At 40.1% G+C, this 25,171-nt stretch overlaps 2 protein-coding genes across 3 annotated transcripts in view; one reads left to right on the plus strand and one right to left on the minus strand.

Annotated features, from left to right (window-relative positions):
* LOC123236732 (lysine--tRNA ligase-like) overlaps positions 1-18,406 on the minus strand; it is a 29,329-nt gene extending 10,923 nt beyond the window's left edge. Inside the window, exons 1-12 of the mRNA XM_044663124.1 lie at positions 18,305-18,406; positions 15,160-15,339; positions 12,577-12,685; positions 8,344-8,509; positions 7,317-7,410; positions 6,756-6,942; positions 6,466-6,591; positions 5,873-5,992; positions 2,058-2,220; positions 1,768-1,941; positions 1,484-1,569; positions 1,146-1,231 (exon numbers count right to left, since the gene is read on the minus strand). Coding sequence (XP_044519059.1) covers positions 1,146-1,231; positions 1,484-1,569; positions 1,768-1,941; positions 2,058-2,220; positions 5,873-5,992; positions 6,466-6,591; positions 6,756-6,942; positions 7,317-7,410; positions 8,344-8,509; positions 12,577-12,685; positions 15,160-15,305 — 1,457 coding nt within the window. The 5' untranslated portion in view covers positions 15,306-15,339; positions 18,305-18,406. The remainder of the gene's footprint in view (positions 1-1,145; positions 1,232-1,483; positions 1,570-1,767; positions 1,942-2,057; positions 2,221-5,872; positions 5,993-6,465; positions 6,592-6,755; positions 6,943-7,316; positions 7,411-8,343; positions 8,510-12,576; positions 12,686-15,159; positions 15,340-18,304) is intronic.
* A 309-nt stretch (positions 18,407-18,715) lies between these two features.
* LOC123234576 (TERF2 interacting protein) lies at positions 18,716-24,701 on the plus strand. Of its 2 annotated transcripts, XM_044660489.1 has the most exons (4): positions 18,716-19,675; positions 21,743-21,867; positions 23,354-23,386; positions 23,444-24,701. In XM_044660489.1, exons 1-4 carry the CDS (start codon positions 19,057-19,059, stop codon positions 23,810-23,812), a joined length of 1,146 nt encoding a protein of 381 aa, XP_044516424.1. In that variant the 5' UTR covers positions 18,716-19,056; the 3' UTR covers positions 23,813-24,701. The 2 variants fall into 2 exon arrangements, with proteins under 2 accessions (XP_044516424.1, XP_044516423.1); XM_044660488.1 differs by having other exon boundaries at positions 18,721-19,669; positions 23,354-24,698.
* Positions 24,702-25,171: the final 470 nt, after the last annotated feature.

Raw genomic sequence — 25,171 nt, forward strand, 5'->3', positions numbered from 1 at the left:
GTCTCACTATTTCCACTAGGCTGGCTTGCCTGCTGGTGTTTAGCAGCTGTTTGCCAGTTGATAGCGATGGTTGGCCCTTTTTCCAGTTGCCTTCCCTTTAATGTTTCTACTTGGGCTCCAGTAGAAAACATGTTTCTACTTGGGCTGAATCACCCACTGAGGTCTATGGGCTTGGCTAAGAAGACAGGGAAGTTTGTGAGCCCTTCCATTCTAGGAGCCATTGGCAGCTCTGGTGAAGTGGGGGGAACAGGTATGGGCCAAGGGGGCTGCCTTATTTGGGGCGGACTGAGTACAGAGCGTGGAGAAGATGCTGCCTATTTCCCAGAACTTTCAGCCCAGCATGGCTGCCACCATTTTGGAACAGCCTGCAACAGCCTTCTAACTGGTTTTTCTATCTCAAGTCTTGTTCTTTCCAAACTGTCTGTCGTCCAACTGTCCAACTCATGGTCCTTTGACACAGATCTGGCCATGTCACATGCCCCCCCACTAAACATTTTAAAGAGTTTTCTATTGCCTCCAGAGTGAAAGACAATATATCCTCATCTTGGCATTTAAAGTGTTCCAAATCTGCTCCTATATGCCTTTCTAGTCACTTCTTGTGATTCCCCATCACATATCTCTAGTTCAAACTGGCCTAGTAATTGTTCTGATGCTCACAATGCCCTCTCTCTCCACAGCTACTCTGTGGCCCCAATCTAAAATATGCCTCTCTTTTAGCTCCACCAGGAATGTCCCTCACTTCCTCCTAAGCCCAGCTTATAAGCTGCTCCTTCTAGTATGCAGCTTCTGTAGATCCCCCAGTTATCACAAATCTTCATGAAATTATATTTACATGTCTGTATACATATAGAATCAAACAGGGTTGTGGTGAGAATAAAATGATATGACATTTGTGAAGAATCTAGCACAGCCCCTGGAGTGTATAAGAGTTTAATGAGTGCCTGATCATTTCCCTAGCCTTCCCCCACCCCCATATCCTCCTGGTATAACAGAAGGTCCTAAAAGGCTGAGGCTATTTGTTTTTGTCTTAGCATCCCCAACTCCTAGCGTAGGGTCTGGTACATCATAAGCACTCATAATAAATTTTGTTGACCTGAACTGGGTGAAGAACTAATCCTCTCCAAGACAGAGATGCTATATCTTACCACTTGGCCAGTGGGCTCATTATTTGTGGGTGGTCATAGATGAAGGTGGGGTTGATGCAGGTCACTTCCAGGAACTCACCTACAAGCTGAACAGTAAAGAACATGTGGCTAGAGAACAAATTCGGATAATGCTCTCCTAGTCCCAATCCTTGAAAGAGTACGAAGTTGCCAGCCAAAGGAAGGCTACAATACAATATTGCTTCTGAATATCTGGCTCAAGGTTTTCCTCTCTATCTAATCCTCTGAAGATGTCTAACCTAGACTCTCCTCTCAAGGAACAGAAGGAGCCACCCATCCTTGGTTGAGAGGGACCAAAACCCAAAGTCACAATCACTTACCTTGTCAAGAAGCCTGGCTGTGGTCCGGGGAGGGGGACACTCCACATCTCTCGCCACACAGATATCATCGAGAATCTTACGAGTTTCTGTTATCCACATAAACAAAATGAGGGGAGAGCTCCCAAACCCCTGGGGAAGGAATTTTGTGACTGGGGCAGGACTACAGGGCTTTGTAAACTTTAAAGCATTATGTAAATAAAACTGAGTTATTCATAATGATATCAACATAGTTTCTGATTCGATGGCTATGGTCAAGAAGAAACAAACTGGAATAATGTCTTTACCTTCTGTTTCAAAAAGACTGGTTTCAGGAAGCTTCATTCCAAGAGCTTTCTCAAGCTCTTCCACCATGCTGATTCTGCGGAAGGGTGGCGTGAAGTCAATATCGTAGGCCTGGCCCTCTGGGCCATCTGGATGATAGACGACCTTGTAACTTCCTGTAATGCTCTTCACCATTCCTGAGAGAGAAACCTGCTTCTTAAAGAGGATCTACCCAAATCCCACATGCCCCTTCCCACTAATAAGGGGCATAAGTCCTTGAGAGCCAACACCAAAGGTAGGGTGGATAGCTTACCTGATATCATCTTTTCAGTGATCTCCATGAGATCATGGTAGTCTGCATATGCCATGTAGAACTCACAGGTTGTGAATTCAGGATTGTGAGTCAAATCAATTCCTTCATTCCTGAACTGACGTCCAATTTCATAAACTCGGTCAATGCCACCCACCACCAGCATCTAAATATGAAGAAAAGTCATAGCAAGGGTTGGTTAAGTGGCCCTATAAAAATCCTGCCTGAGAATTTTCAATAGAAGAAACATATCAATGACCATATGAAACAGTATTCATAATATATAACTTATAAAAATTGCAAATTAAAACAACTCTGAGCTACCACTTTATATCCTTCAAGCTGGGAAAGATAATAAAAAAAGGTTAAAACTCAATGCTTGTGTTGGTGAAAACCAAAATCAAAACCATGTATGCTTGTGCAATTTTAGTGGAGCTATGAACTAATCAATATTTTGGGAAAGATATGGAATTATAAAATTAAGTTACAAACAATGTTTATGTCTATTCATTCAGTGATCCCACTATTGGAATTATAGCTCAAAACATAATATAATTAGCAATAGTGTGATATTGGAAAATTGGGGGTCCTTGAACTAATTTTGAGGTCCCTGATATAAACTTCCAGACTTCAAACTACATTTCCCATGATTCCTTGCTTGTAATCATGTCGGCAGGAAGAGTAATAAGTAGAGAAAAGTATAAAGACTGAGGACGGGATTGGTACTTCCTCTTTTGTGATTGTGGAGTAGGCGTGAGGATAGGAGGAGCAGGTAATGGCGAGTCCTTTTAAACAGGCACGTGGCTTCATTTTTCTAAGTGGATATCAATAAACCCTTTAAAACCCTAATATTTTTAAATTTATCATTCTATACTAATATTATTTCTTACATTAATGGCAAGCACTTTGGAACCACTCTTACAATAGGATATATGTGTACAAAAAGATTTTTCTATTTTTTTTTTTTAACCCTTACTTTCCAACCTAGTAACATCCCTAAAACAGAAGGGCAAGGGCTAGGCCAGTGATTCCCAAAGTGGGTGCTACTGCCCCCTGGTGGGTGCTGCAGTGATCCAGGAGGGCGATGATGGCCACAGGTGCATTTATGTTTCCTATTAATTGCTATTAAAATAAAAAAAATAATTTCCAGGGGGCTAAGTAATATTTTTTCTGGAAAGGGGGGCGATAGGCCAAAAAAGTTTGGGAACCACTGGGCTAGGCAAATGAAGTTCAGTGATTGCTATTTATAACAGCAAGAAAACTGGGGGAAAAATAATGTGCCCTACTGTTTGTGAAAAAGTGGATTCTTTCCTCTTCCTCAATGCTCATACCTCATCAGTTGACAAGTCTTGTCCGTTTTACCCTCCAGTATATTCCTCCTAACGTATATCCATCTTCTTGTATAACAATTACTCTAGTTTGGGCTCTCATCACCTCTTGGGAGTATGAATGCAATGAAATGTTGCTATATTGCTACATCATTAAGAAATGGTGATGATAAAGAATTTTATTTTTAAATGGCAAGATTTATATGAAAAGATACAAAGTAGAAAAAAGAGAACTCTCCAAAATATAAAAACAAATTACATAAAGATAAAAACAGCAAAAAATACATTACATAAGACAAATTCATAAGAGGAATAAAAATAACACAGTTTTATTATTATTCTGTAAAAGTCAACAGACATCTTTTAAAAATGATTGATAATTCATAGAAGTTGATAGCTATTTATAATACTTTTTTGTTTTCAGAGTTTTTTTGTATTTTTTTAATATGTGAAACCTTGTTGTCAATAGAAGTTAAAATAAAGTGTATTTTCAATAATTATTTTAAAATCTTCCTTTACTTGCTTACAAAGCTCAGAACAAATATGTTTTTTATAGTCCAGGAATATAGTTTATAGAGAGAAGTCTCTGTACTTTGAATATTTAATGACTATGGTACACACACCATGGGCATTGAATCAATATTTACTCATTGATCTGTACTATCTTTTCCCCTAAAAATGCATGGTGATTTAAAGATATTATCTAAGCTGATGAGATACACAGGTATACACAAGTCCTTTCCACAAAAAAACTAAAATGAGCTCCAAAGGAAAAGACATAGCAGTAAACATGTTTATTAGCTCACTTGGTGTCTCAGGTAGGCCAGACAAGAAAAGGAACTAAGCTGTCAAGAAAGAGGAGAAACAGGGCAGCTGGGTAGCTCAGTGGAGTGAGAGTCAGGCCTAGAGACAGGAGGTCCTAGGTTCAAACCCGGCCTCAGCCACTTCCCAGCTGTGTGACCCTGGGCAAGTCACTTGACCCCCATTGCCCACCCTTACCAATCTTCCACCTATGAGACAATACACCAAAGTACAAGGGTTTAAAAAAAAAAAAAAAAGAAAGAGGAGAAACAACCAGATCCTAAGGAAAAAAGGACATAGATCTCTTTTTCCTTCCCCTAGATGCCATTCTTATCTTCACTCTCATTTTCTATTCAATCGATAAAACAATCAAGAAGGATTGACCAATTGCCTCCAATGTGGCAGGCATGGTACTAAGTGTTAAAGATATGAAGACAAAATCTTCGCAGGCCTTGCCCCCAAGGAACCTACATTTTGTCAGGAAAAATCACGAATGCATTTAAATAACAAAATATATGTAACCCTTCTCCATTGTGACTTTCTGCTTTGTGGTTTCAATATATCAGCATAAGAAGTTAAATGGGAATTTGAGGGGAGTTATGCAGAAGTTGCAGATGACAAGCGAAGGCCAGCAGATGACAAAAAAAGTTTAGAAACTCAGACAAATAAATGCATACTAAACCCAAATTTACAATAAGGTACTATTAGAAAAAAAATTAGAATTCTTCTCTAGTACAGAGTGAGGGCTGAAACATTTTATACAGATTTTCCAGATTGTGGGGGATGCCGCATCCCTAAACCCTCAGAAGCAGAAAGGATAACTGTATATATAAAGTCATTAGAGTAGATTAAGAAGATGATAGGAGCTGAAGGGTTCAGGAAAAGCCTCCTGGGAGGGGAAGGTAGCTAAGATCTGAAAGAAGTCACAGAGTCCAGGAGCACGTGAGAAAGGAGATTCTGGGCCTATACCCACATAGGAGATGGAATATACTGGAGAACAAACCCAAAATCAGCCAAGTGATCCAGAACTGTAGAAAAGGATAAGGGAAATCATGTGTAATAAGCCTAGAAAGAGGCAGGATTCTAAGTGCCCCAAGGAGGAGTTTCTCTTTTATTCTAGGAGTAATAAGGAATCACTGGAGTTTTCTGAATGTGGGAGCTGCACAGTCAGATGTGTTTGAGAACTATCACTTTGGTAGCCATGGGAAGATGGATTAGAAAAAAGAGGCTTGATGCAGAGGCTGAACCAGGACAGAGGCTACGTAAGGAGAAGGGCACAGATATAAGAGAGATCTGGAGGAAGAACTGACAAGGCTTGACAATGATTGGACATGAGGCTGAGGGAGAATGAAAAGTTAAGGATGACTTTAAGAAAATAATCTGCTATGCCTAGAAGGATGGCGAGGTCCTCCTCAGAAACAGAGGTTGGGAAGAAGGACAGATGGAAGAGAATGAGTTCTACTTTGGACATGCAGAGAAGCATAAGAGAGATCCACTTTGAAATGTCCCTTAGGTTGCCAGTGACTCAAGACTAAGTTCTGGAGAGACAGTGATGGCATCTGAGGTCTGAGAGGTATTAGCAAAACTAGATATCCCTCTGGTCAAGCTGCCTTCTTAACCAACTGTCTAACTACCTGTCCAGGATTTGCTAGCCCTTTCATTAAAGAAGAGGGGCTATTTTCTTCTGACCTTGTGGTAGAGCTCTGGAGCAATTCTCATATACAAGTTCATGTCCAGATCATTGTGGTAGGTGATGAAGGGTTTGGCAACAGCTCCTCCTGGGATGAAGTTCATCATAGGAGTTTCAATCTAGAAAGAGAAAGAGAAACTTGGACCACCATGCTAGAGGAGATCTTAGGCATTTGACATTTATTATTAATTCTAAACTTATCATTTCCTGAGTTAGGAAAGAAACTTCATGGACCCTGTATACATGTTTTTCTACTTCCTACTAAAGAATTCAAAACGCCATTAATCTTATAGCATGGGAATCCCCAATACATGAGAAAATCAAGCTAGGCCTTTTTAGCACGCCCACCAGGCACCTGCTCAAGCCAGTATCCCTGTTCCCTGTGTGAAGGCCACTCTGACAGTCAGGTCCTGTCCTAGTACTTGGGAAATTATGGAAACATGAGGCAACAAGGACAGTGGTAGAGAAAGGATGATCTTCAGCAGGAATGGAGGATACCGACCTAGAACAACCCTCAGGAAAGAGCAGGAATGGCAGGGAATGTGCACATTTTAGGGTGCCTGAATAGATGTTACAAAGGATCCATCCTCACCTCCAGGAAGCCCAATTCATCTAGGAAACTCCTTATAAAGGTAATTATCTTGGAGCGGGTGATAAACTTCTGCCTCACAAAGTCATTCAGGATCAAGTCTAAGTACCTCTGCCGATACCGTGTTTCCTTTTAAGAAATAAACACAGCAATTAGCAAGTCATATCCTGATCCATAAAATGCAGACATGAGACCAAAGGCCTATAGAACATGAACACGTAGAGGGGATTAAAAAAAAAAAAATAGGTATCAAGAAGGGCTGCATCCAGAGGAAGGAGGCACCAAGAGCTCACCTTGTCTTTGAGGCCAAAATGGAGGTGAGGCAACATATGAAGACATGGTGACAGGAGTGTAATCTCATAGGGAATGATGCTTAGCTCTCCCCTCTTGGTCCTCCCTGGAGTCCCCTGAACTCCAATAATGTCTCCCCGTCGAAGTTTGTTATTTATGTGAAAAAATTCTTCTTCTGATTTATAATTCCTGAGTGGAAGAGAATTATTAAATTCAGCACATAATAATGACCAATGTTCTCACCCTAAATCCCTCACTAAAATTCTAAACAAACATGTAAGGCTGCCCCTTGTAGCATCTTCTTCAAAGTGCTTTATAAAACTTAAAGTGCTATATAAACACCAGTCATTGTTGTTGTTGTTAAAGTCAAGTGAGGCTAGGACTTTCCCCTCTACTGTTTACTGATCTCTCCATCTGGGTATCCAATAAATTCTAGTTAACTGAATGACCTGAATTCTGACTACCCAACACTACCTTACCATAGTTTTAAAGAATAAGGATGGGGAAATAAGACCAAGAGTACCTCTAAACCCCACATGTGTTGGGCTGACAGTTCTACATACTTGGATGTGGCCTTGACCTGCAGCTTGCTGCCCTCTCCTCGAATATCATAAAAAACAAGCTTTTTCCCTGCAGACCGCTTTGCATGGACACGACCTGTAAGAAGCAAAATCCCTGCTGTCTCATTACTGCCATCACTGACAAAGGACAAGTCCATCCTGTGACCTTAATATGTTATATTCAAACTCAAAGAGTTCTCTCTCCCTGTAGAGCATGACACGGAGGGGAACATTTTCCTCTTCTGAGGTCCTAGAGGAGCATTCTCACTCATGCTAAGGAAAGTATCAACTGCTCTTACCTAGAAGCAACGCAACCAGTGATACCAGCCTCAGTGATACAACTAGGCTGTACCAGTCAATCTGTCTTGCTTCTCAAATTACATCTGTTAAGGATATGTCTGGGTCTAAAGGGTATAAATGCCCCCTGTCTCACTAATGAACACAGTTCCTCATAAAAGGATAAGTACTACCAGCATGTGCTAGGCAATGAGCTTGCTACAGACAATGCCCCATCCATGGATCTGGGTCTCTCATTCGTGGACCTTTTTTCCACTTCCTCTCAACATAATTTGATCCCTTAGGACTACCTTACCTTCATCTATGAAGAGTAAGGAAACAGATAATCCCAACACACAGATCTTTCCCTTTCTCCAAATTAGCCTTTAGACTACAAGGGAAACTCCAAGGGAGGGATATTCGCTACTGTGTCTACAATATAGGGTCACAGCAGACTTTATAATGGAAGGGAGGGAATAAACCTTTATATAGCCCCTTTTAAGTGCCGGGTACTTTAAAAAATATCTCACTGGATCATGAGGTAGGTAGTTATTACTCTTTTCCTCATTTCATAATTGAAAAAAATAGAGGCTAGTAGAGTACTTGTCCAAGATAACATTGCTTCTAAGTACCTGAGGCTAGATTAGAACCCAGGTCTTCCTGATTAGGCCTAGCATTTTGCACACTGTGCAACCAACTGCCCAGCTGTTAGAGTTCAGAATATATAATTACCTGACAGGAGAGAAATACCTACCTGCAACTCTCAAGGTGACATCAGTCAGATGGTCCCCTGGTTGCAAGTGACTGTACTGCTTGATAAAGTGGCTGAGTGAAGCGTCCACATGGAACTTGTGTGGGTAGGGGTTGTCTCCACTGATCTTCAGCTGTTGGATCGCCTGACTGCGGATCTTGTAATATTGCTATGATAAGACATAAGAGCCCAAGATGAATTCTATTCAGTGACACAAAAGGCTTACCTAGCCCAGTGTTTTCTCTTCCTTAAGAGCATCAAGGAAGAGCTTATGGTTGAGCATAGCTGCTCTCCATAATATTAACCTCAAAAAGTTGGGGATTCATTCTAAGCATTCTATTTTCGTGTGAAAATCCATCAGCTATTCTTGAACTTTTTTTCAGATTCTACACTTTCTTAAAGTAATGAGCTCCTTAAGTTTCTGCTCTATCAAGCATTACTTCCTTTCAAAGCATAAAGGCTACCCATAAACTCTAGCACTTGTTTGAAAAGTCTGTGTTCAAGTTGTACTCTTCACAATTTTATTGAATGAATTCAACCCAATGTTGAAAATGGAGGGCGTTTAATGCCCTCCAAATCCAAAATGCAAATAGAACCAACATTTACTACATATGTACAGGAATCCTGTGTTAAATTTGGGGGTAGAGGGAGAAATAAAAAGTTTAGATAAGCCCCAGCTGCTGTACCCAAAGAGCTAACAGGAGACAAGAACATCAATGATAATAGCACTTTGCAATTTGCAATTTGAGGGGGGAAATCATTAATAGTAGAAGAGATTAGGAAGAGGGCTACCGAGGAGGAAGGGCATTAGAACTAGACTGTAAAAGATGAATTGACAATAGGCCAAGAGAGTGAAGAAGGCATTTTAGGTAGAGGAAGAGCAGAGATATAGATATAAGAGCACACATATGAGAGCAGGGAAAGAGAATTGATTGGTTTGGTGAAAGAATCAAACGTGTGGCATGGTATAATAGAAGAAAAGGTTGGAAAGGGAGGAAGACATCACTAACAAAGGACATCTATAAGGTGGACAAATCCAGAGCTGTAGCTGAGATGAAGAGCAAATGGTCCCAACTTGTCCAAAGAAATGGCTGACATTTTCTCTGATGTCCTTTGGGTGGGCTGAACTGGAATGTTTTAGTCAGGTGCCATTACTCCTTATAGACAGGCTTTATCTTTTCCAGCCATTCCCTTGAGAGTCAGAAGCCACCATTCTTCAGTGTGACAATTCAGCACAAGATCAGGAACTCCTGATCTTTTTCTGCTGTGGGCAGCTTTGGGCATCTCCTTAAATTCCCTACTCACTCTTTTGGTTCTTAGATATGTACTGCCTATATACTTTCTTCTTGTTCCAACAACTATTTTCTCCCTTTAAATTATTCTAAGTATACATGATATGTAATTAGCTTTTCTAACTTTCTTATGAGGTACCAGTCCCTCCTATTTTCTAGTTCTGTGAGTTTCTATATAAATTAAAGCAAAAAAAAAATCCAGAACCCAACATAACTAATATGTCTTGGGTCACTTACAGACCCTATTTCTCAAGACACTGAACTACTCAATCCAAAATTCACTAAATATTAATGCCAATATGCAAGCCATTGAGCATATGCTGAAGCAATAAATATTATACTGGGGATAGGGGGTAGGTACAGCTGCAAAATGAATCATTAGAAAGTATTTTTAGGCAGGCCAAAGGGCTTCTAACTAGGGAGGTCTGGAAAAGACTACTGGTAGGAGGTGGTTCCAATTGTGCATAGGATTCTGTGAGGTAGGAGGAGAGAGCTGGGAAGATAGAATTATCTCTTTGACTATTTTAATGAAATCAGTCAGCAACTTTTAACTCAATCAATCAAGAACTCAAAGCACCCCTCCTCAACACTTAAGTAAGAGTTCACAAGTCAAAAACTCTGACCTCCAAAGGGGACTACCCAGCTCTGGGTAGGACTAAGCAAATTGAAAGACTGCAATTGGTTTCTGTGAAAAAGGGGGAGAGACAGGAAATGATGTAGAAAAAAAAGGAGCAAAAAGGAAGAGACCAGGATGGCCTTCTACCATTCCTTTCCTGGCGTTGAGAGAGGTTGGTTCTGGAGATTCCTGCCGTGGCCTTGGAGGAGACTCTTTCCTTGGGTCCTGTATTGGCTTGCTGGGTGAGTGGTTTGGGCTATAGAGGAGGCTGTGCTGGTGGACTTCTGACTGAAGACTCCATGCAGATATTGAGACCTGAGGAAGCCTCCTGCCAGAGTGCTGAATCAGACTTCACTTCACTGGAGAAGCTCTTAGGGCTGGTAGGCTTGTTAAGAATCTGTTTCTTTATCTACATTTCCCTCTTCCTCTCTTCCCACCTCTTTGTAAATAATAGCTGCTAAAGTTATTTTGACTTAAACTATAATATTTAAAAAAAACAGCAACCACAATATTATTTTATAACTCTTTTATTGAGACAAAAACCCCAATTTTAATCCTTATAGAGTGGATTCCAGGCATGAGGAAGAGCTTCCTTTGAGGCTGAGAGGTAGGAATTATTTACTGGTAACAGAATACAAAGGAGTATGACATGGTATAAGTCTGGAAAGGTCAGTATGAGCCAGGTTTCAAAGGACTTTAAATGCCAAACTAAGGATTTTGTACTTTATCCTAGAGGTTAAGACATCACCGAAAGATTACTGAATAAAGAGTGTGACCTGGCCTTGTCTTTCAGAGACAGCATAAACTGCTCTGTTTGGCACTAGAAGTCCTTTGGTCAGACTCCTTCCACCTCCCCCTCACCCTGCAAGAGGTTGATTTTAGGTATTTTATAGATATATATTTAAAGTGTGGCCACCAGGAATCAATAATTCAGATTGATTCCATAATTAAATAGACCCAAGTCAGGATTGGATTTAAGGTAGTTTATTTACAATTACAAAGGTAAAAGGTAGGGAAATAGAGAGAGGGAGAGGCTAGTCCAGGCCTGCAGAGGCCTGGACGGAGAGAGAGGGTTAAAAGGCTAATTAAACTAGGCTACAAGCCACAAGACCATAGCAATCAGAGAGGTAAATAGCCTACTTAAGGCAGAGTTTGGAAACGCCAAGGTAGGCCAAGGAAGTCAGCCTAACTTACCCATGTGACCATTCAGAGAGAAGCCCTCTGAGGTCTCAGCCAAGAACCTTCAGCACCAAGTTCAAAGCGGGAACTCCTCCACAGGAAGTAACCAACATACTTGAAGAGATAGTGTCTCTCGTCACTCCCTGTGGGTCCACCTCTAATTTAAGTGGACAAATGGCAGCCTCTAACTGATTTGGACTGCCCAAAGGGCCGTCCCTTGTTCTTGATTTGTTACTTATTGTCACGTGTGGGTAACTCATCTCCCCTCCCCACTAAGGGAGGTGGGGATGACATTATCTCTGGTGGCTAGAGTTTTAACTATGAATGGGCTTGAGCTAATTCTATTTACACACAATAAATACTTCTTGTCTTTTCTTGTGAAAAGATATAGAGGAAACTGGGGTATCTCATGTACTTGGGCATACTTTCAAATCAATGTGACTTTTTTTTTTCTGCTTGGGAACCAACACTTAGTATTGATTTTAAGACAGAAGGTAAGTGTTAAAAAAAAAAGTAACTCTCAACTCTTTTCTTCTATGGATTGCTACGGGCATCCTTTCATATTGCAGAGTCACTACTTCAATTCTATAACTCATATAGCTTTAGCCTGTTCTTTAGTTTGTGCTTCTCTTCTTAACCTTCTACTCTATCCTCTATGCGCACCATCGGTTCCTTCACTTTTTGGCTATAAAATCTACCACCAATCATGGGAAAAAAAAAATCACTGGTCCCCATTTTGAGTAGTTCATGTGTCTTGGTTTATTTACAGACCACTAGAGAAAAACTGCCTGTCCTGAAGAAAGCCTATAATTTTAGAGAACAGAATTAAGCTTATTCGCATGAAGTTCAGTTTGGGTAAATTAATAAAAATATTCTGGGACATCATTTCTGTCAGTTAATTTCTACAGGACACTCCCTCCCCTCCAAGTAAATGTTTAATAAATGTCCATCATTCATCCAATAAATGGGCTTAAAAATATCTCAAGGGACCAATGACAAGTTAAAAAGATTTTGTTTTGTTTATTTCTCTGAGCCAATCTTTCTTAGGATTTCCAAGAACAGATAAAAAGAAGAAATAATTATCTGGCAGAATGGAATCAGAGAGGTGGCCAGTTCTAACACTACTGAGCTAGAGTTTAGGAAACTCACATGTGGATCCAGGCTCTCCTCATCAGTGGGCAGCCCATTGTCAACAGAGTGACTGGAGACAGGTGGTTGATTCAGCTGCTTCTCATCCTTCAAATGTCTCTTCAGCTCACTGTGTAAAAGAGATAAAATTCAATATGGCAGTTGCCTAAGAGAAGAAAGCACTGTATATTACCCTGTATTATACTCTGCTATACATCTACTTCCAAGACACTTTCGTTCCAGTAGTCTTCCATTAGAAACACTATCACTTAAAAATCCAGTTGTTTAACCACAGAAAGTCTAGACCAAACAAGCAGTGATTAAAAAAAAAAAGATTTGAAAAAGATAAGAAGCTATTTAGTTCTCAGTACTTAGCTAAAACCAATAAACAATACTGATTCTAAGATGGAAGGTGTGATAATTAGACTAAATCTACACTGCCCATCTTTAGATTTAATCACCAAAGGTGAGAGCACCTCCAATTTTGGGAGGTCTGTAACCCATGTGTGCTAGAGTGGATGATGAATCAGAATCAACTGACTGCCCTCTAGGAAGTCCTAAGAGAAGCGTCTGTTGTGATTGGACATGCAAAACTAGGAGGGAGGCACAGGAAGTGACCCATAAGTGACTCCTTTAAAAAGAGACCTCAGTTAGCTGGGCTGAGTCTTCTAGCTTTTCTAGTCTGTGGAGGAGTGCTGGCTGGGACACTGAGACCTTGGTGAGACTGCTCTTAGTATCCTCCTTTGGAATTTCATGTGGTGAGTTTAAAGACTGAATCTTTCTGAACTTCTCTTAAAAAAATTCCCTTTAATAGAGACTCTGTGACTGAAGCTTTTGCTTCATTTGCCTCTGGGCCCTCTGACTCTTGACTTGGGTTAATTAGATCTAACTGGATTAATTAGGGGATCGTAGTAATTTAACTACTGTGTTAGAGTCTTATTTCCTTATTTCTTCTACCTCTTCTCAATTGTAAATTCCTATAAAAGTCAATTTTGACCTGAGGTTATTCCTTAATTGGAGAAATTTACCCTGGTGACCAAAATTTAGTATATTCAACCAAAAACCCTTTTTCTCCCTTTACAAAGGTAAGGGTTTAAAAAAATGAAAAGTTTAAAAAAAAATAAAATAAAATCACAGCAAAGAAAGCAGCTAGGTGGCTCAGTGAATAGAGAGTCAGGCCTGGAAACATGAATTCCTGGGTCCAAATCTGGCTTCCAACACTTCCTAGGTGTGTGACCCTGGGTAAGTAATTTAACCCAGTTGCCTAGTCCCTTACCACTGTTCTGTCTTGGTATTTTAAGCTAGAAGATAAGGGTTTAAAAAAAAAAAGAAAAAGAAACCACATCAAGATATTCCTAAAGACTTCCCTAATGGTTTGGCTAAAACAAAATGTCTAAGATTAAAACAAAATGTCTAAGCAGAGAAAAGGCCCTCAGTAGCAGCTTAGAAAAAAAAAAAGCCACAACTATTACCTTGACAAACACTTACTTCTTCTTCTATGTGATAATGAGATTAAATCTAATTTGCCCATTCTCAAATCTAATCCCCAAAAGTGTAAACAACTCTACTTAATTCACAAGTTGGGAGGTCTGTGACCCACATGTGCTAGAGTGAGAAATGAATCAGAATTTATTGACTCTCTTGTAGGCAGTCCTAAGAAAAGCGTCTGTTGTGATTGGACATGTAAACTAAGAGGAAGGCACAGGAAGTGAATCAAAAGAGCCCCCTTAAAAGAGAGTGACAACTTCCTGTAGCTTTTTTTTTTTTTTTTTTTTTTAAACCCTTACCTTCCGTCTTGGAGTCAATACTGTGTATTGGCTCCAAGGCAGAAGAGTGGTAAGGGTAGGCAATGGGGGTCAAGTGACTTGCCCAGGGTCACACACTTGTAGCTCTTCTTGTTTGCGACTTGAGACCTGGAGGAGTGCTGGACCTGGGACTCTGAGATTTTGGTGAGACTGTTCTTAAATCTTTCCTTAGAATTACACGTGGTGAGTGTAAAGACTAAATCTTTCTGGACTTCTCTAAAGGAACTGCTCTTTAAAAAGAGATTCTGTGACTGAAGTTCCTGCTTCATTCACCTCCAGCCCTCTGGCCTTGGGCTCAAGGCTGAGCCCCCTTCAACTGAGGACTGATTAGATCTGTTGAACAAGGGGGCCAGAGCAAATTATTTAGTGTGTTAGATTACTTATCCTGTCCTATCCTCTCTCTCATTTTCTTATTTTCTCTTTCTCTTATTATTTGTAAATAAACTTCCATAAAAGTCATTTTAACTTGAGGTTATTCTTTAATTGGGGATTGATAATTATTCAATTCCCTGGCAACCAAACCTTTTAATATTCACCCAACAAAAACTCCTTTTTATCCCTTACATCTAGGGGCAATAATGATCTCAGAGCCACCCCCAAAACAAAACCTTCTGTATTCCCAAACAGTTAATTTGGGACTTGGGAGAAAAAAACAATCTGAATTCCTTAAGCTTCTGGTGTTGATAACAAGACTTCTTTTTCTATTGTAATGGGCCTAGACCACCTAAGGCTTCCCTAAATCAGAAAAGAAGTTCAGTTTTGTTCATATGACAACAGAAAAGGTAATAATCACACCAACCTTCTTTTATCAGAAAGGATCTTGTCCTTGTGAAGTGGGGTGACGGATATAAGTTGACCTAGCCGAAATTCCCTCTGAAACCATTTTGTCCAGCGAGCTTGGTGCAGAGATCCACGAATAAGCTTACTTACAGCTTGCTTCAACATGGCAGAACACTCCAGGGCTAATGGTTACTATTGCCTAAAGGGAAACATGAACATGGTAGATCAGAAGGAGCACCTGATCAATGTATAAATAAAGTTTCTTTCTGATGTTAGGAGACTCTTATTGCCCCCCTCCAATTGACAAATGAATTTTCAGTCCTACGCTTTCCAGAGAGGCCTATTTGTGGCCAACTAATAAGTAATCCAATCAAGTTATAGTTCAACATCAAGTTAAAGATGAGAAATTTTTGGAAACTATCTTCCTCCACTGTCTTCCCTGCCACACTGAGGGAAACTGTCTTTGAAAACCATTACCCCTGCCTCCACCCACCTGCATACGCTGGGGGAAAATACCCACTAGGGATGATGAAGTATCACTGGTGTCACAGTTCTCTCCTGATATCAAATCTTTGGGAGAGAGGAAGACAATGAGAGAAGATAGAAGAATGAAAACGTCATTATGAATTTCACTCATGGACCATAGCCAAGATTAAAATCAAGACTTAAAAAACGATCAACTATCTCAGAAAAAAGGAGGAAAAGAAATTTCAGGAAATGATTAAGATTAATTTGGATTAATATTATTTATACAGAAAAGGAAACTCTCATAGAGACGAAATAGAGATTAGGGTCTGGGTTTGTCCGTGAACTAAATGGGCAATAATCTTTTTGGTGCTGTTGAACAATGCCTGATATACAGGTGGCACACACTGAATGTTTATAATGAGGGAGTTCGAAAAGGTTTTGAGAAATGGATAAGAATATATTATTATCTGGAAGTTTCTATATGGAAAAACAAACAGTAAGAGATAACTGCCACCAAATACTAATATTTGGGGCTCTGAGGATGTATAAGACTAATGAGAATAAATCAGAAAAAGTTAGATCTAGTTCAAATCCTTCATTTTGCAGCCAAGGAAAATGAAATCAAGAGGTGAAGCAACTTGCTTAAGGTCACATAACTAGTTAAATGACAGAGTTTGATGAGATGAAATGAGATTCAAACCCAGGCTTTCTGACCTCAAATCCAGGGTCTGTTTTATTCTGACATTTTGAGATTTCATCTCATTTACTTTATAAACAGAAACATACTATAGTCAAGCTATTTCCATGCATTCTCATTCCCTAAAGTATTTGATCATATTTAAAATTTAAATTCCAAATTATGCTGCTAGATGAATATGAACACCAGAAACTACTGGCTAACATGAATGAATTCAGGAGACAGATTAGGTTTTTCCAAGTTCAACTTCTACCTCAATCTCCAACTCATTCTAATAATCCTTCTAACCCCAAAGTATTAACTTTAACTTGCAACCTGAGGAGCTCCAAATGTATTCATAAGCCATTAGAGATAGCTCAGTTCCACTAAGATATAGCTTTAAGACAGTGAAGGGCAAACTTTTTAAAGAGGGGGCCAAAGGAAAGGAAATGCTCAACTATCAGTCTATTTCTAAGGCAACTCTTTCAAATTTTCATTGTATTGTATCCTACTCATTGTATTTGTCAGATTAGAAATAATGTCCCAGGGCCAGAAAGAACATTTCAGGGGGCCGCATCTGGCCCGTGGGCTGTAATTTGCCCATCACTGCTCTAAGACATATCCCTATTGGTTTTGTAAAGTTTCAAAGGAGAGTTCCCCAAAGAGTAAAGCTTTATCAGAAGAGTTTAAATTTTCCTTTCTCAATTTTCTCCATATGAAAAATGGTTTATTTCTTTGAATGAATTTCTAAAGAGCAAATTTATGAAAAATATTCCAGAATTCTCCAAAGGTAATCCAGCCTACTCCCATCCAGCCTACTCCCTTCCTCCTATTAAATTCTAGATCAAGTTCTCTGTATACTTGCATTGTCTGTTTACTCTAGGCCTACCTTTCTTTGAAATGAGGGAGCATTAAGATATATGATGAATTAATTTTTAGGGTCTTAAATTCTTGATAGAATTTTTCTATATCCTCATCCTCAGCAATATAAGGAGATACACAAGCTGCAAATTCTTTTAATCTTTAAGGTTATCAGAGGGGCTTATTTTCAAATGCTTATCATAAGCCCTGTAATACTTACTCAAGTAAGTATCTCATGAAATATTTATTGTTACCTCTGGATACAGGATAAAACCAACTCTCTTTTGTTTGCAAGTCTTTATTTCTTTCTATTAGGCAATTACTGCCTCTACCTCAACACTAGAGTATCTACTTTAGTGATTAAAGATAATAGGACAAATAAGAAAAACATTTCTCAATGCTTGGGAAGAAAGTGTTTGTGGATCCAATTCGTATAATTTTTCTAATTTAGTAAAGAATGGCTAGCCAATGTGCTACACACAAACTCAATGGATGTGACTATGCTTGAATATTTGTTTAGAGAGTAAGACCTCTCCATTTGATATCTTTTTTATCAAATTAGCACTCAAGCAAGAGGAAAAACTAAAAGTAGTTACTGATGGGTGACTTTCTTTACATTTGTGACTCGGAAATGTCTCTGCAGCAAAGTAGAATGAATTATGAAGAGCTAGAGATTTTAAGTTCTTTTCCGAGGGCTGCTTTGAAAAATATGCAATTTAGCCTGTTGTCAAAAGCCTATTCTGGGAGCAACTAGGTGGGTGGCTCTGCGAATTGTGTCAGGCCGGCAGCCAGGAGGTTATGGGTTCAAATCTAGCTTCCTAGTCATTTCCTAGCTGTGTAACCCTGGGCAAGTCACTTAACCCCCACTGACTTAGCCCTTACCACTCTTCTGCCTTGGAACCAATACACAGTTATAATTCTAAGACTTAAGGTAGGGATTATTTTTTAAAGCGAATAATCTTAACATTGCTTTTAGGGGAAATCCTGCCTGGATTTTCGTTAGATCAATGATTCTATCTTTTCAAACCCGTAGTTAGTGGACTCTAAGACTCACTTAGGATATCTTCTAAGCTTTTAAAAGTCTCAGAGTTCAATAACGAAAGAACAGAGTTCACTTTTCCCCCCTCCCACCAAATTAAAAACGAATTTAGGTAGAGACCAGGTTTTAGGAGGGGCGGCCTCAGACAGCGGAATTCCCTAGAACGAATTCTAGCCAGACAACCGAGCCCGATGCATCACGGGATTTGTAGTTTCCAGCGGCGAAGGCGGCTTCTTCAAAGCAGCACGGGCGAGACTATCCCAAACCCAAGCGGCTCCGAGTCCCAGACCTTACGGACCTCACAGGCCCTAACGTTCCCTTTGGCAGCGTTTATTCCCCAAATTCGTCCTCAGTTCCGTCCCGATGCTATCTTCAGCTACAGCCGCTTCTTACACCACAGCCATCTTACTCCAAAAGCCCAACCTGAACAGAGGATGTCGGGGACCTACTTCCGGGTCACTCCCAGCAAGCCTCCAACTTCCGGATAGAGGTTTTCAGGCCACGCCCACTGGCCCCGCTCCATCACTTAGCTGCGCACGGAGGACTCCCCTCTTTCTTGGAGGCTCGCAGGACCTTTCCCCGCGTCAGGTTATCTGTATCCTACTCGGTGCCTCACCTTCCCTTGGCTTCAGGTCTTGAAGAAGCGAGGCACGCGCTGAAGCCGTTGTCCCGCTGGCTAGCGGTGGGCACGGTTGGGGTAAGCCTTGGTACGGACCTGTTTTCTCGGGTTGTTGAGTGAGTGCGCACGCGTGGCAGTGGCTTCTTGAGGGGGCTAAAGTGCTGAGGTGTCGCATGCGCAGAAGGGGCTGACGAGCATCCTCGAGCGCGGGGTTTCACAATCTCGGCCTCCGGCCCTGTGGACCGGCAGGGCCATGACCGAGAGCCTAGAGATGGGCAAGGACCCTAATGACTCGACCCATTCGCGGTCGCTGTTCGTCCGGGAGGACGGCAGTTCCATCTCGTTTTACGTGCGGCCGGGCCCTGCTAAGCGCCGATTGTCGTCACTCATCCTGCACGGCGGAGGCAGCCTGTGCCGGGTGCAGGAGCCCGAGGCAGTGCTGCTGGCGCAGCCCGGGGAGCCACAGGCTGAGGCCTCAGGGGACTTCATTTCCACTCAGTACATCACCGACTGCGTGGAGCGCAACGAGAGGCTGGAGCTGGAGGACTACCGCCTGGGCCGTAGGGATTCCGAGAGCCCAGAGCCGGCCCCTGGAGAGCCTGGGGACGCCTTCACTGAGGCCGAGGACCTGGCCATCGTCCGATATGTGAAGGACAACTCCCGCTCCCCCAGCGCGCAAACCGGCACTACCCTGTGGAAGGCCCTAGAAAAGGCCGCCCTCACACAGCATCCCTGGCAGGCCATGAAAGACCGCTATCTCAAGCACCTGAAGGGGCTGGAGTACAAGCACCTGGAGGGGGAAGAGCCTGCCAGCCCGGGCCAGAAGCTCAAGAGAAAAGCAGAAGAAACAGAACCCGCAGACTGGGGTAATGGCCACTTTTACTGGACAGTGCCCTCCTAGTACTGGAAAGAAACAGATCTTGATTTTTGTTCTCACCCCCACCAAGGATCCATTTTGGGGGTACCTTTAAACAAATCTTAATTTTGGGGGAGGTAAAATTTGTAGTCTCTGATTCTGTGGAAGCAAAGCCCCACATTTGTACTCATTGCCCCAAACCAAACTCAACAAATATCCCTCTGCATTGTGGGCAGAACACTTATGTCAGGTAGTACATAGGGCTGCAAAAAAAAGGGTAGAAAGAGGCAGCTAGGTGACTAAGTGGATAGAGCACCAGGCCTAGAGATGAGAAGTCCTGGGTTCAAATATGGCCTCAGATGCTTCCAAAGCTGTGTATTCTGGAGTCACTTAACAGACTTTACCATTCTTTTGCCTTGGAACTGATACACAGTATTGATTCCAAGCAGGAAGGTAAGGGTAAAAAGAATTCCTTCTTTGAGGAGCTCACAAAGGAGTTGAAGAAGAATATGACACGTACTTGTACGCAAATAAATATGATTCCAAGTGGGAGGAAAGGGCAAAATTGAAGGAGGTTTGGATCCTGGCTGTGCCACTTTTACTACCATTGTGACCCTCAGGCAAGCCAAACAACCAGCTTTGCCTGAGAGTTGTGTTTTAGCTAGTCTTCTGCCTCCCCAGAAATGATCTGCTGGTAAATGCCCTAGTAGGAATCTTAATTTTTCTTAAACATTAAAGTCTGCTTAACCTGTCACTCTAAGGCTGACACAAAAATGACAGCAAGAATAGAGTCAATTCCAATTTTTTTTAAACTACTCAACCCAGTTGCTTTTGTTTGTTTTGTTTACTGCTTTAGAACCAAGTGTCTTAGAGATTAATAAGCTATTAACTCCCAGGGGGAGTTTGTGGAATGATGGAGCAACTGCCCTTCTAGTTTAACCTCTAAATGTTAGCCTTGCTACTCTTTATTTCTCTAGGGAGCAGGCAATGAAAGAAGACTTTGCAGGGGAATTAATATTGAGAAGCAGGTCAAACTGTAAAGGCTGAAAATTAAAATTTTCTTTCTATGTATAGATCTACGTTTATCCACTTGACATGAGGTATAGTGGAAAGAGCACTGGTTTTATAATGGAAAGATCTTAGTTCTTTGAGTTGTATGTCATTGAGTAAATCTCTTAGTCCTTACAAGCCTCATTTTTCTTATGAGCAATACAATAATAAGCATGCCTTTTTGCTTACTTCAGAGGCTTGTGAGAATAAAATGAGGTAGTGTATTGGAAAGGATTTTTAAAGGTAAGTTAAGATTCAATGCAACTATAAGATTATACTATCAATGTTTAAATCATCACCCAAAACAGTAACAATCACTAGTGTCTCAAGGTTAAATTCCCCAGAATAAAACTTTTTCCTTTTTCACCTCAGATAAGCTAGTGGTGAACCCTCTAAGGGAGAACTTTTATCTTCAAGCCCTAAAAGGCTACTTGGGCAATCATTAACCCTTAAAAGAAGCTATCAGACTTTTGGGATGTCAAAGCAAAAGAACACCCCCATTACATCTGGTTTCTAGCCTCTTGCTATAAAGACTATTTGGGTACTCATTGCCTGCTGGTGGTATTATAAGCCCTTTTAAGAAAAGCTACATGGATTTTACATTTTTTAAAAGGATTTCCAGTATGTCTAAACTTCCCAGTAGTTTAAGGAAGGATTTTAGAGAACTTTGTTCTTGGAAAAACTTTGACTTTAAAATGATTAGTTTATTTGAAAAAATTGACATTAAGAAACTTATTCCTAGTCCTTTACTTAAATAGACTATGGTTTGTATTTCAGAATCCAGGAATACTGGTACTATTCCAAAGAGGCTATTTTTTTTAGAAGTATGAGTAGAAGCTCTTGCTGTTATATATCTTTATTTCCTCATGTGTCAGTTGAATCAAAAGATGCATTCTATTGGAAGAAATTACTGGGACCAACCCTTGGATCAAAGCATGTGGAGTGAAAAATACATTCTGTATTTGGGCAAAAACAGCTAATAACTGCTCATTTGGGGGGGTGTCTCTTTTGCTTTATATTTTGTCTTTTATAGAACCACAAAAGAAAAAAAACCCTGATATACCTGAGGAAGATAGTCCAGAAGAGCAAGTGCAAGACAGTGAAACCACAGAGGAGGACATTTTATGCTCCAAAAACCAGGAGATTAAGGAGAATGAGGTTTGTAGAGAATGGGTTTTTTTTTTTTTCCCACCTCCCACTCATCTCCTTTGAACTACTGCTCAACTCAAACTAGAGATATAGACCCAGAACACATTAGGAATTCAGAGCATAATTGAAAGTAAGGCCTTTCCAAGAAAGACCTGTGCACAGGGTCTATTAGGCCTCAAAAATGGAACTATATCATTTGAGGAGGGAGAGCAATACAATGGGTATGTTCATTTATAAAATACATCTCCTTTGATCACTGGTCCCAAATTCACTTTTATTTATTTAAATTAAGACTGGTTTATACTTTTAGAAAAATGATTTAAATTGTCCTCATGAATGTGAGCTGAGCTTTAAACATTAGGGGAAAAAGCAACTTAAAAATTTTTTTTCAAATGTAGATTTGTGTGTATATTCTGTCATTTTCAGTATCATTTCAAACATGTATTGACATGACAAATTAGAAAAATAATATGTAGAAAGATGTAATGATTTGAAAGTGAAGCAGGTAAGGACCAGGGATAGGGGCTAGACCTAAGATTTCATTGGTGTAGGCACCTCTACCAGCATAGAGCATCACATTCTCTGTAATTCCTAGTCTTTGAGAATTGCTTTGAGTGTTCAGATCACACAGCCATCCTCATGTGTCAGAGGTGGGTTTATCCCATTCTTATGGGGAAAACCAGGGAACGAGTTACACCATCTATGAGAATTACTGTATATCTATTATACCACACTGAATATTAGTAATTAAAATTATCCCATTAGTCTATTTTTGAGACACAAGAAAAATATTATGTATATCTTTAAATTAATTTTAAAAATAAACTAGTTAGCTATAAATATATATAAAATATAGCTATAAAATAAACTAAATAGCTATGTAGCTCAGTAGATTGAGAGCTAAGCCTAGAGATGGGAGGTCCTGGGTTCAAATGTGTCCTCAGACATTTCCTAGCTGCGTGACTCTGGGCAAATCATTTAACTCTCATTGCATAGCCCTTATTGTTCCTCTGTCTTAGAATCAATACACAATATAAGGTAAGGGTTTTAAAAATAAATGAATAAACTAATTAAGTCTATGAGACCTAGTTGCCTTTTACGCGCCAGTGATCTGCCTTTGACTTTCTATTTCCCACTGTAGAAACTCTTTATCACTTCTTCAAATATGTGGTTTACATTGATTTTTCCACCATGTGGAGTGGATGGAAAGTCCTCAATAATAGTCATGACAGACTTCAAATAGTGGTAGTATGATTTGGAATATTGAAATGAAATTAGGAGAATATGCTTTTTTCCTGATTCTGCTAGTAACTAATGACCTAGGAGTTACTTTGCATTTGTGGGCCTCTGATCTGTAAGATCAGAGACTGTCCTAGGTCATCTCTGATAAGCTATAATATCCTATAATAGCTGCTTGGAGGTACTAATTACCTTTTTCCTTTGGTAGTTTTAGGTAATATGGAATACCTCAATTTTCTTATTTCATTACTTTTAGGTTCATGATCAGAACCCTGACCTTGAATTAATTGTGATTAAGAATGGAGAGCTGACTAGCCTTGGGAAAAATAACTCCAATTCAAAAGAGGCTTCAAAGGATGATGAGGTCATTGAAGATGCTGTTGTATTGGAAACTCAGCTTGAAGCAGAGGAAAGCAGTTCAAGCCCTTCTTCTCTTTCTCCTGATGTGGGAGCTGCCATCAAAGTCATCAGACATTTAATGGAGGAATTTAATGTGGATCTAGCAACAGTCACACAAGCTTTCTTGAAGAACAGTGGAGAACTGGAGGCCACTTGTTCTTTCTTGCAGACAGGCCAGAGGTCTGATGGATATCCAATCTGGACCCGTCAGGATGATGTGGATTTGCAGAAAGATGATGAGAACACCAGAAGTAAATTATTAAAAAAATTTGGTGCTAAGAATGTAGCAAGGAGGATTGAATTTAGAAGTAATTAGGGCAAGATGTCAGAGAAAGGCCAGATACTAGGGTTCATAGAATCAGCATTTATAGAGGATGGGGAGTGGAAAAGACTGACAATTGCTAACCAGTCCTAGGATTGCTCTGTTATGTAGCATTTGATGCAAATGTGACCCTTTAAGAAAATAAAAAGCAGAGAAATCTGAAAAAAAGAAAAATGATGACAGCTGATAGCCATGTAATGCTTCAAGATCCCAGGAATGCTTTTGCATCTATATTCCCTCTGTCTTGGTCCTTACACTAGTCAATGAGTTGGGTGTTGTTTTTTTTTTTTTTTTGGTTTTTTTTTTTATCACTATAGAAGAAACTGAAGAGCAAATTAAGAATCTTACCCATCCACTAGTACTTAGAATTATGTGTCAGAGGTGGGATATGCAGAATCATTTTACTTGGCTCCTATGTCCAGCTTTCTTCCTGCTGTATTAATTACACTGTCTTCCAAGAATTGTTTGAAATATTTATTAGTGTAAAGACTTAAGTAAGAACTTCAGTTCATTTTAATCTATAATCTCTGTTCCTCAAAGAGTAATAAGCTAGTGCTATTTCAGTAGTGGCAGTTAAATATTCATGAAGTCCATTTGGTGAAAACTGGGAGATAAAAGATGAAGTTATCTTTTACATAAAAAATAACCAACAATAGGGAACCTCTAACTGTTAGTGTTTTCTGCCTAGTCATAGATTCATAGGATCATAGATTTAGAAATGGAAGGGACCTTCCAACCCATCAGTTCTGGTCCCTTTGTTTATAGGAAAACATCCTGAGGCACAGCAGTTAGGTGATTTATCCAGGGTCCCACACCTACTAAATGTCTGAGTTAGTATTTGAATCCAGGTCTTCCTAACTCCCAAGTCTGGTGCACTATCCATTATGTAATGATAGTCTCATTAAAAAAAAAATGTAATAGGCTACTGTGGGGGTGGGGGGGGCAATAGAAAAGGGGTTAGGGACCAACTACTTTTGTTAGATGTAGGACTTGAAAAACCCAAGGGGATTTCGTATCTGAGAGGCCATCTATTTCAAACCTCTCATTCTACAGATGAGGAAACTGGCCCAGGAAGATTATAAGCCATACAGGTTTATGTCACAGGTGGAATTTGAACCCAGAGGCAGTGTTCCTTACACTGTACCACGCTGTCCCTTGGCAAAAGCTAATGTAAATTAGTTGAACCTTTGAAAACCTAATAACATCAAAAGCCAGTTATAGGCTTTTAAAAGTTGCTTAGTTCTTACAATTGGTAAATATCAGGGTTTCTTAATCTCCATTGGAAGTCTTGTAAAGCCTTTGAACCATGTTTTAGAGCAGTTTTTGTTTGTTTTTAAACCCATACCTTCTGTC

This window comes from Gracilinanus agilis, chromosome 2, assembly GCF_016433145.1.
Source record: "Gracilinanus agilis isolate LMUSP501 chromosome 2, AgileGrace, whole genome shotgun sequence".
NCBI lineage: Eukaryota > Metazoa > Chordata > Mammalia > Didelphimorphia > Didelphidae > Gracilinanus > Gracilinanus agilis.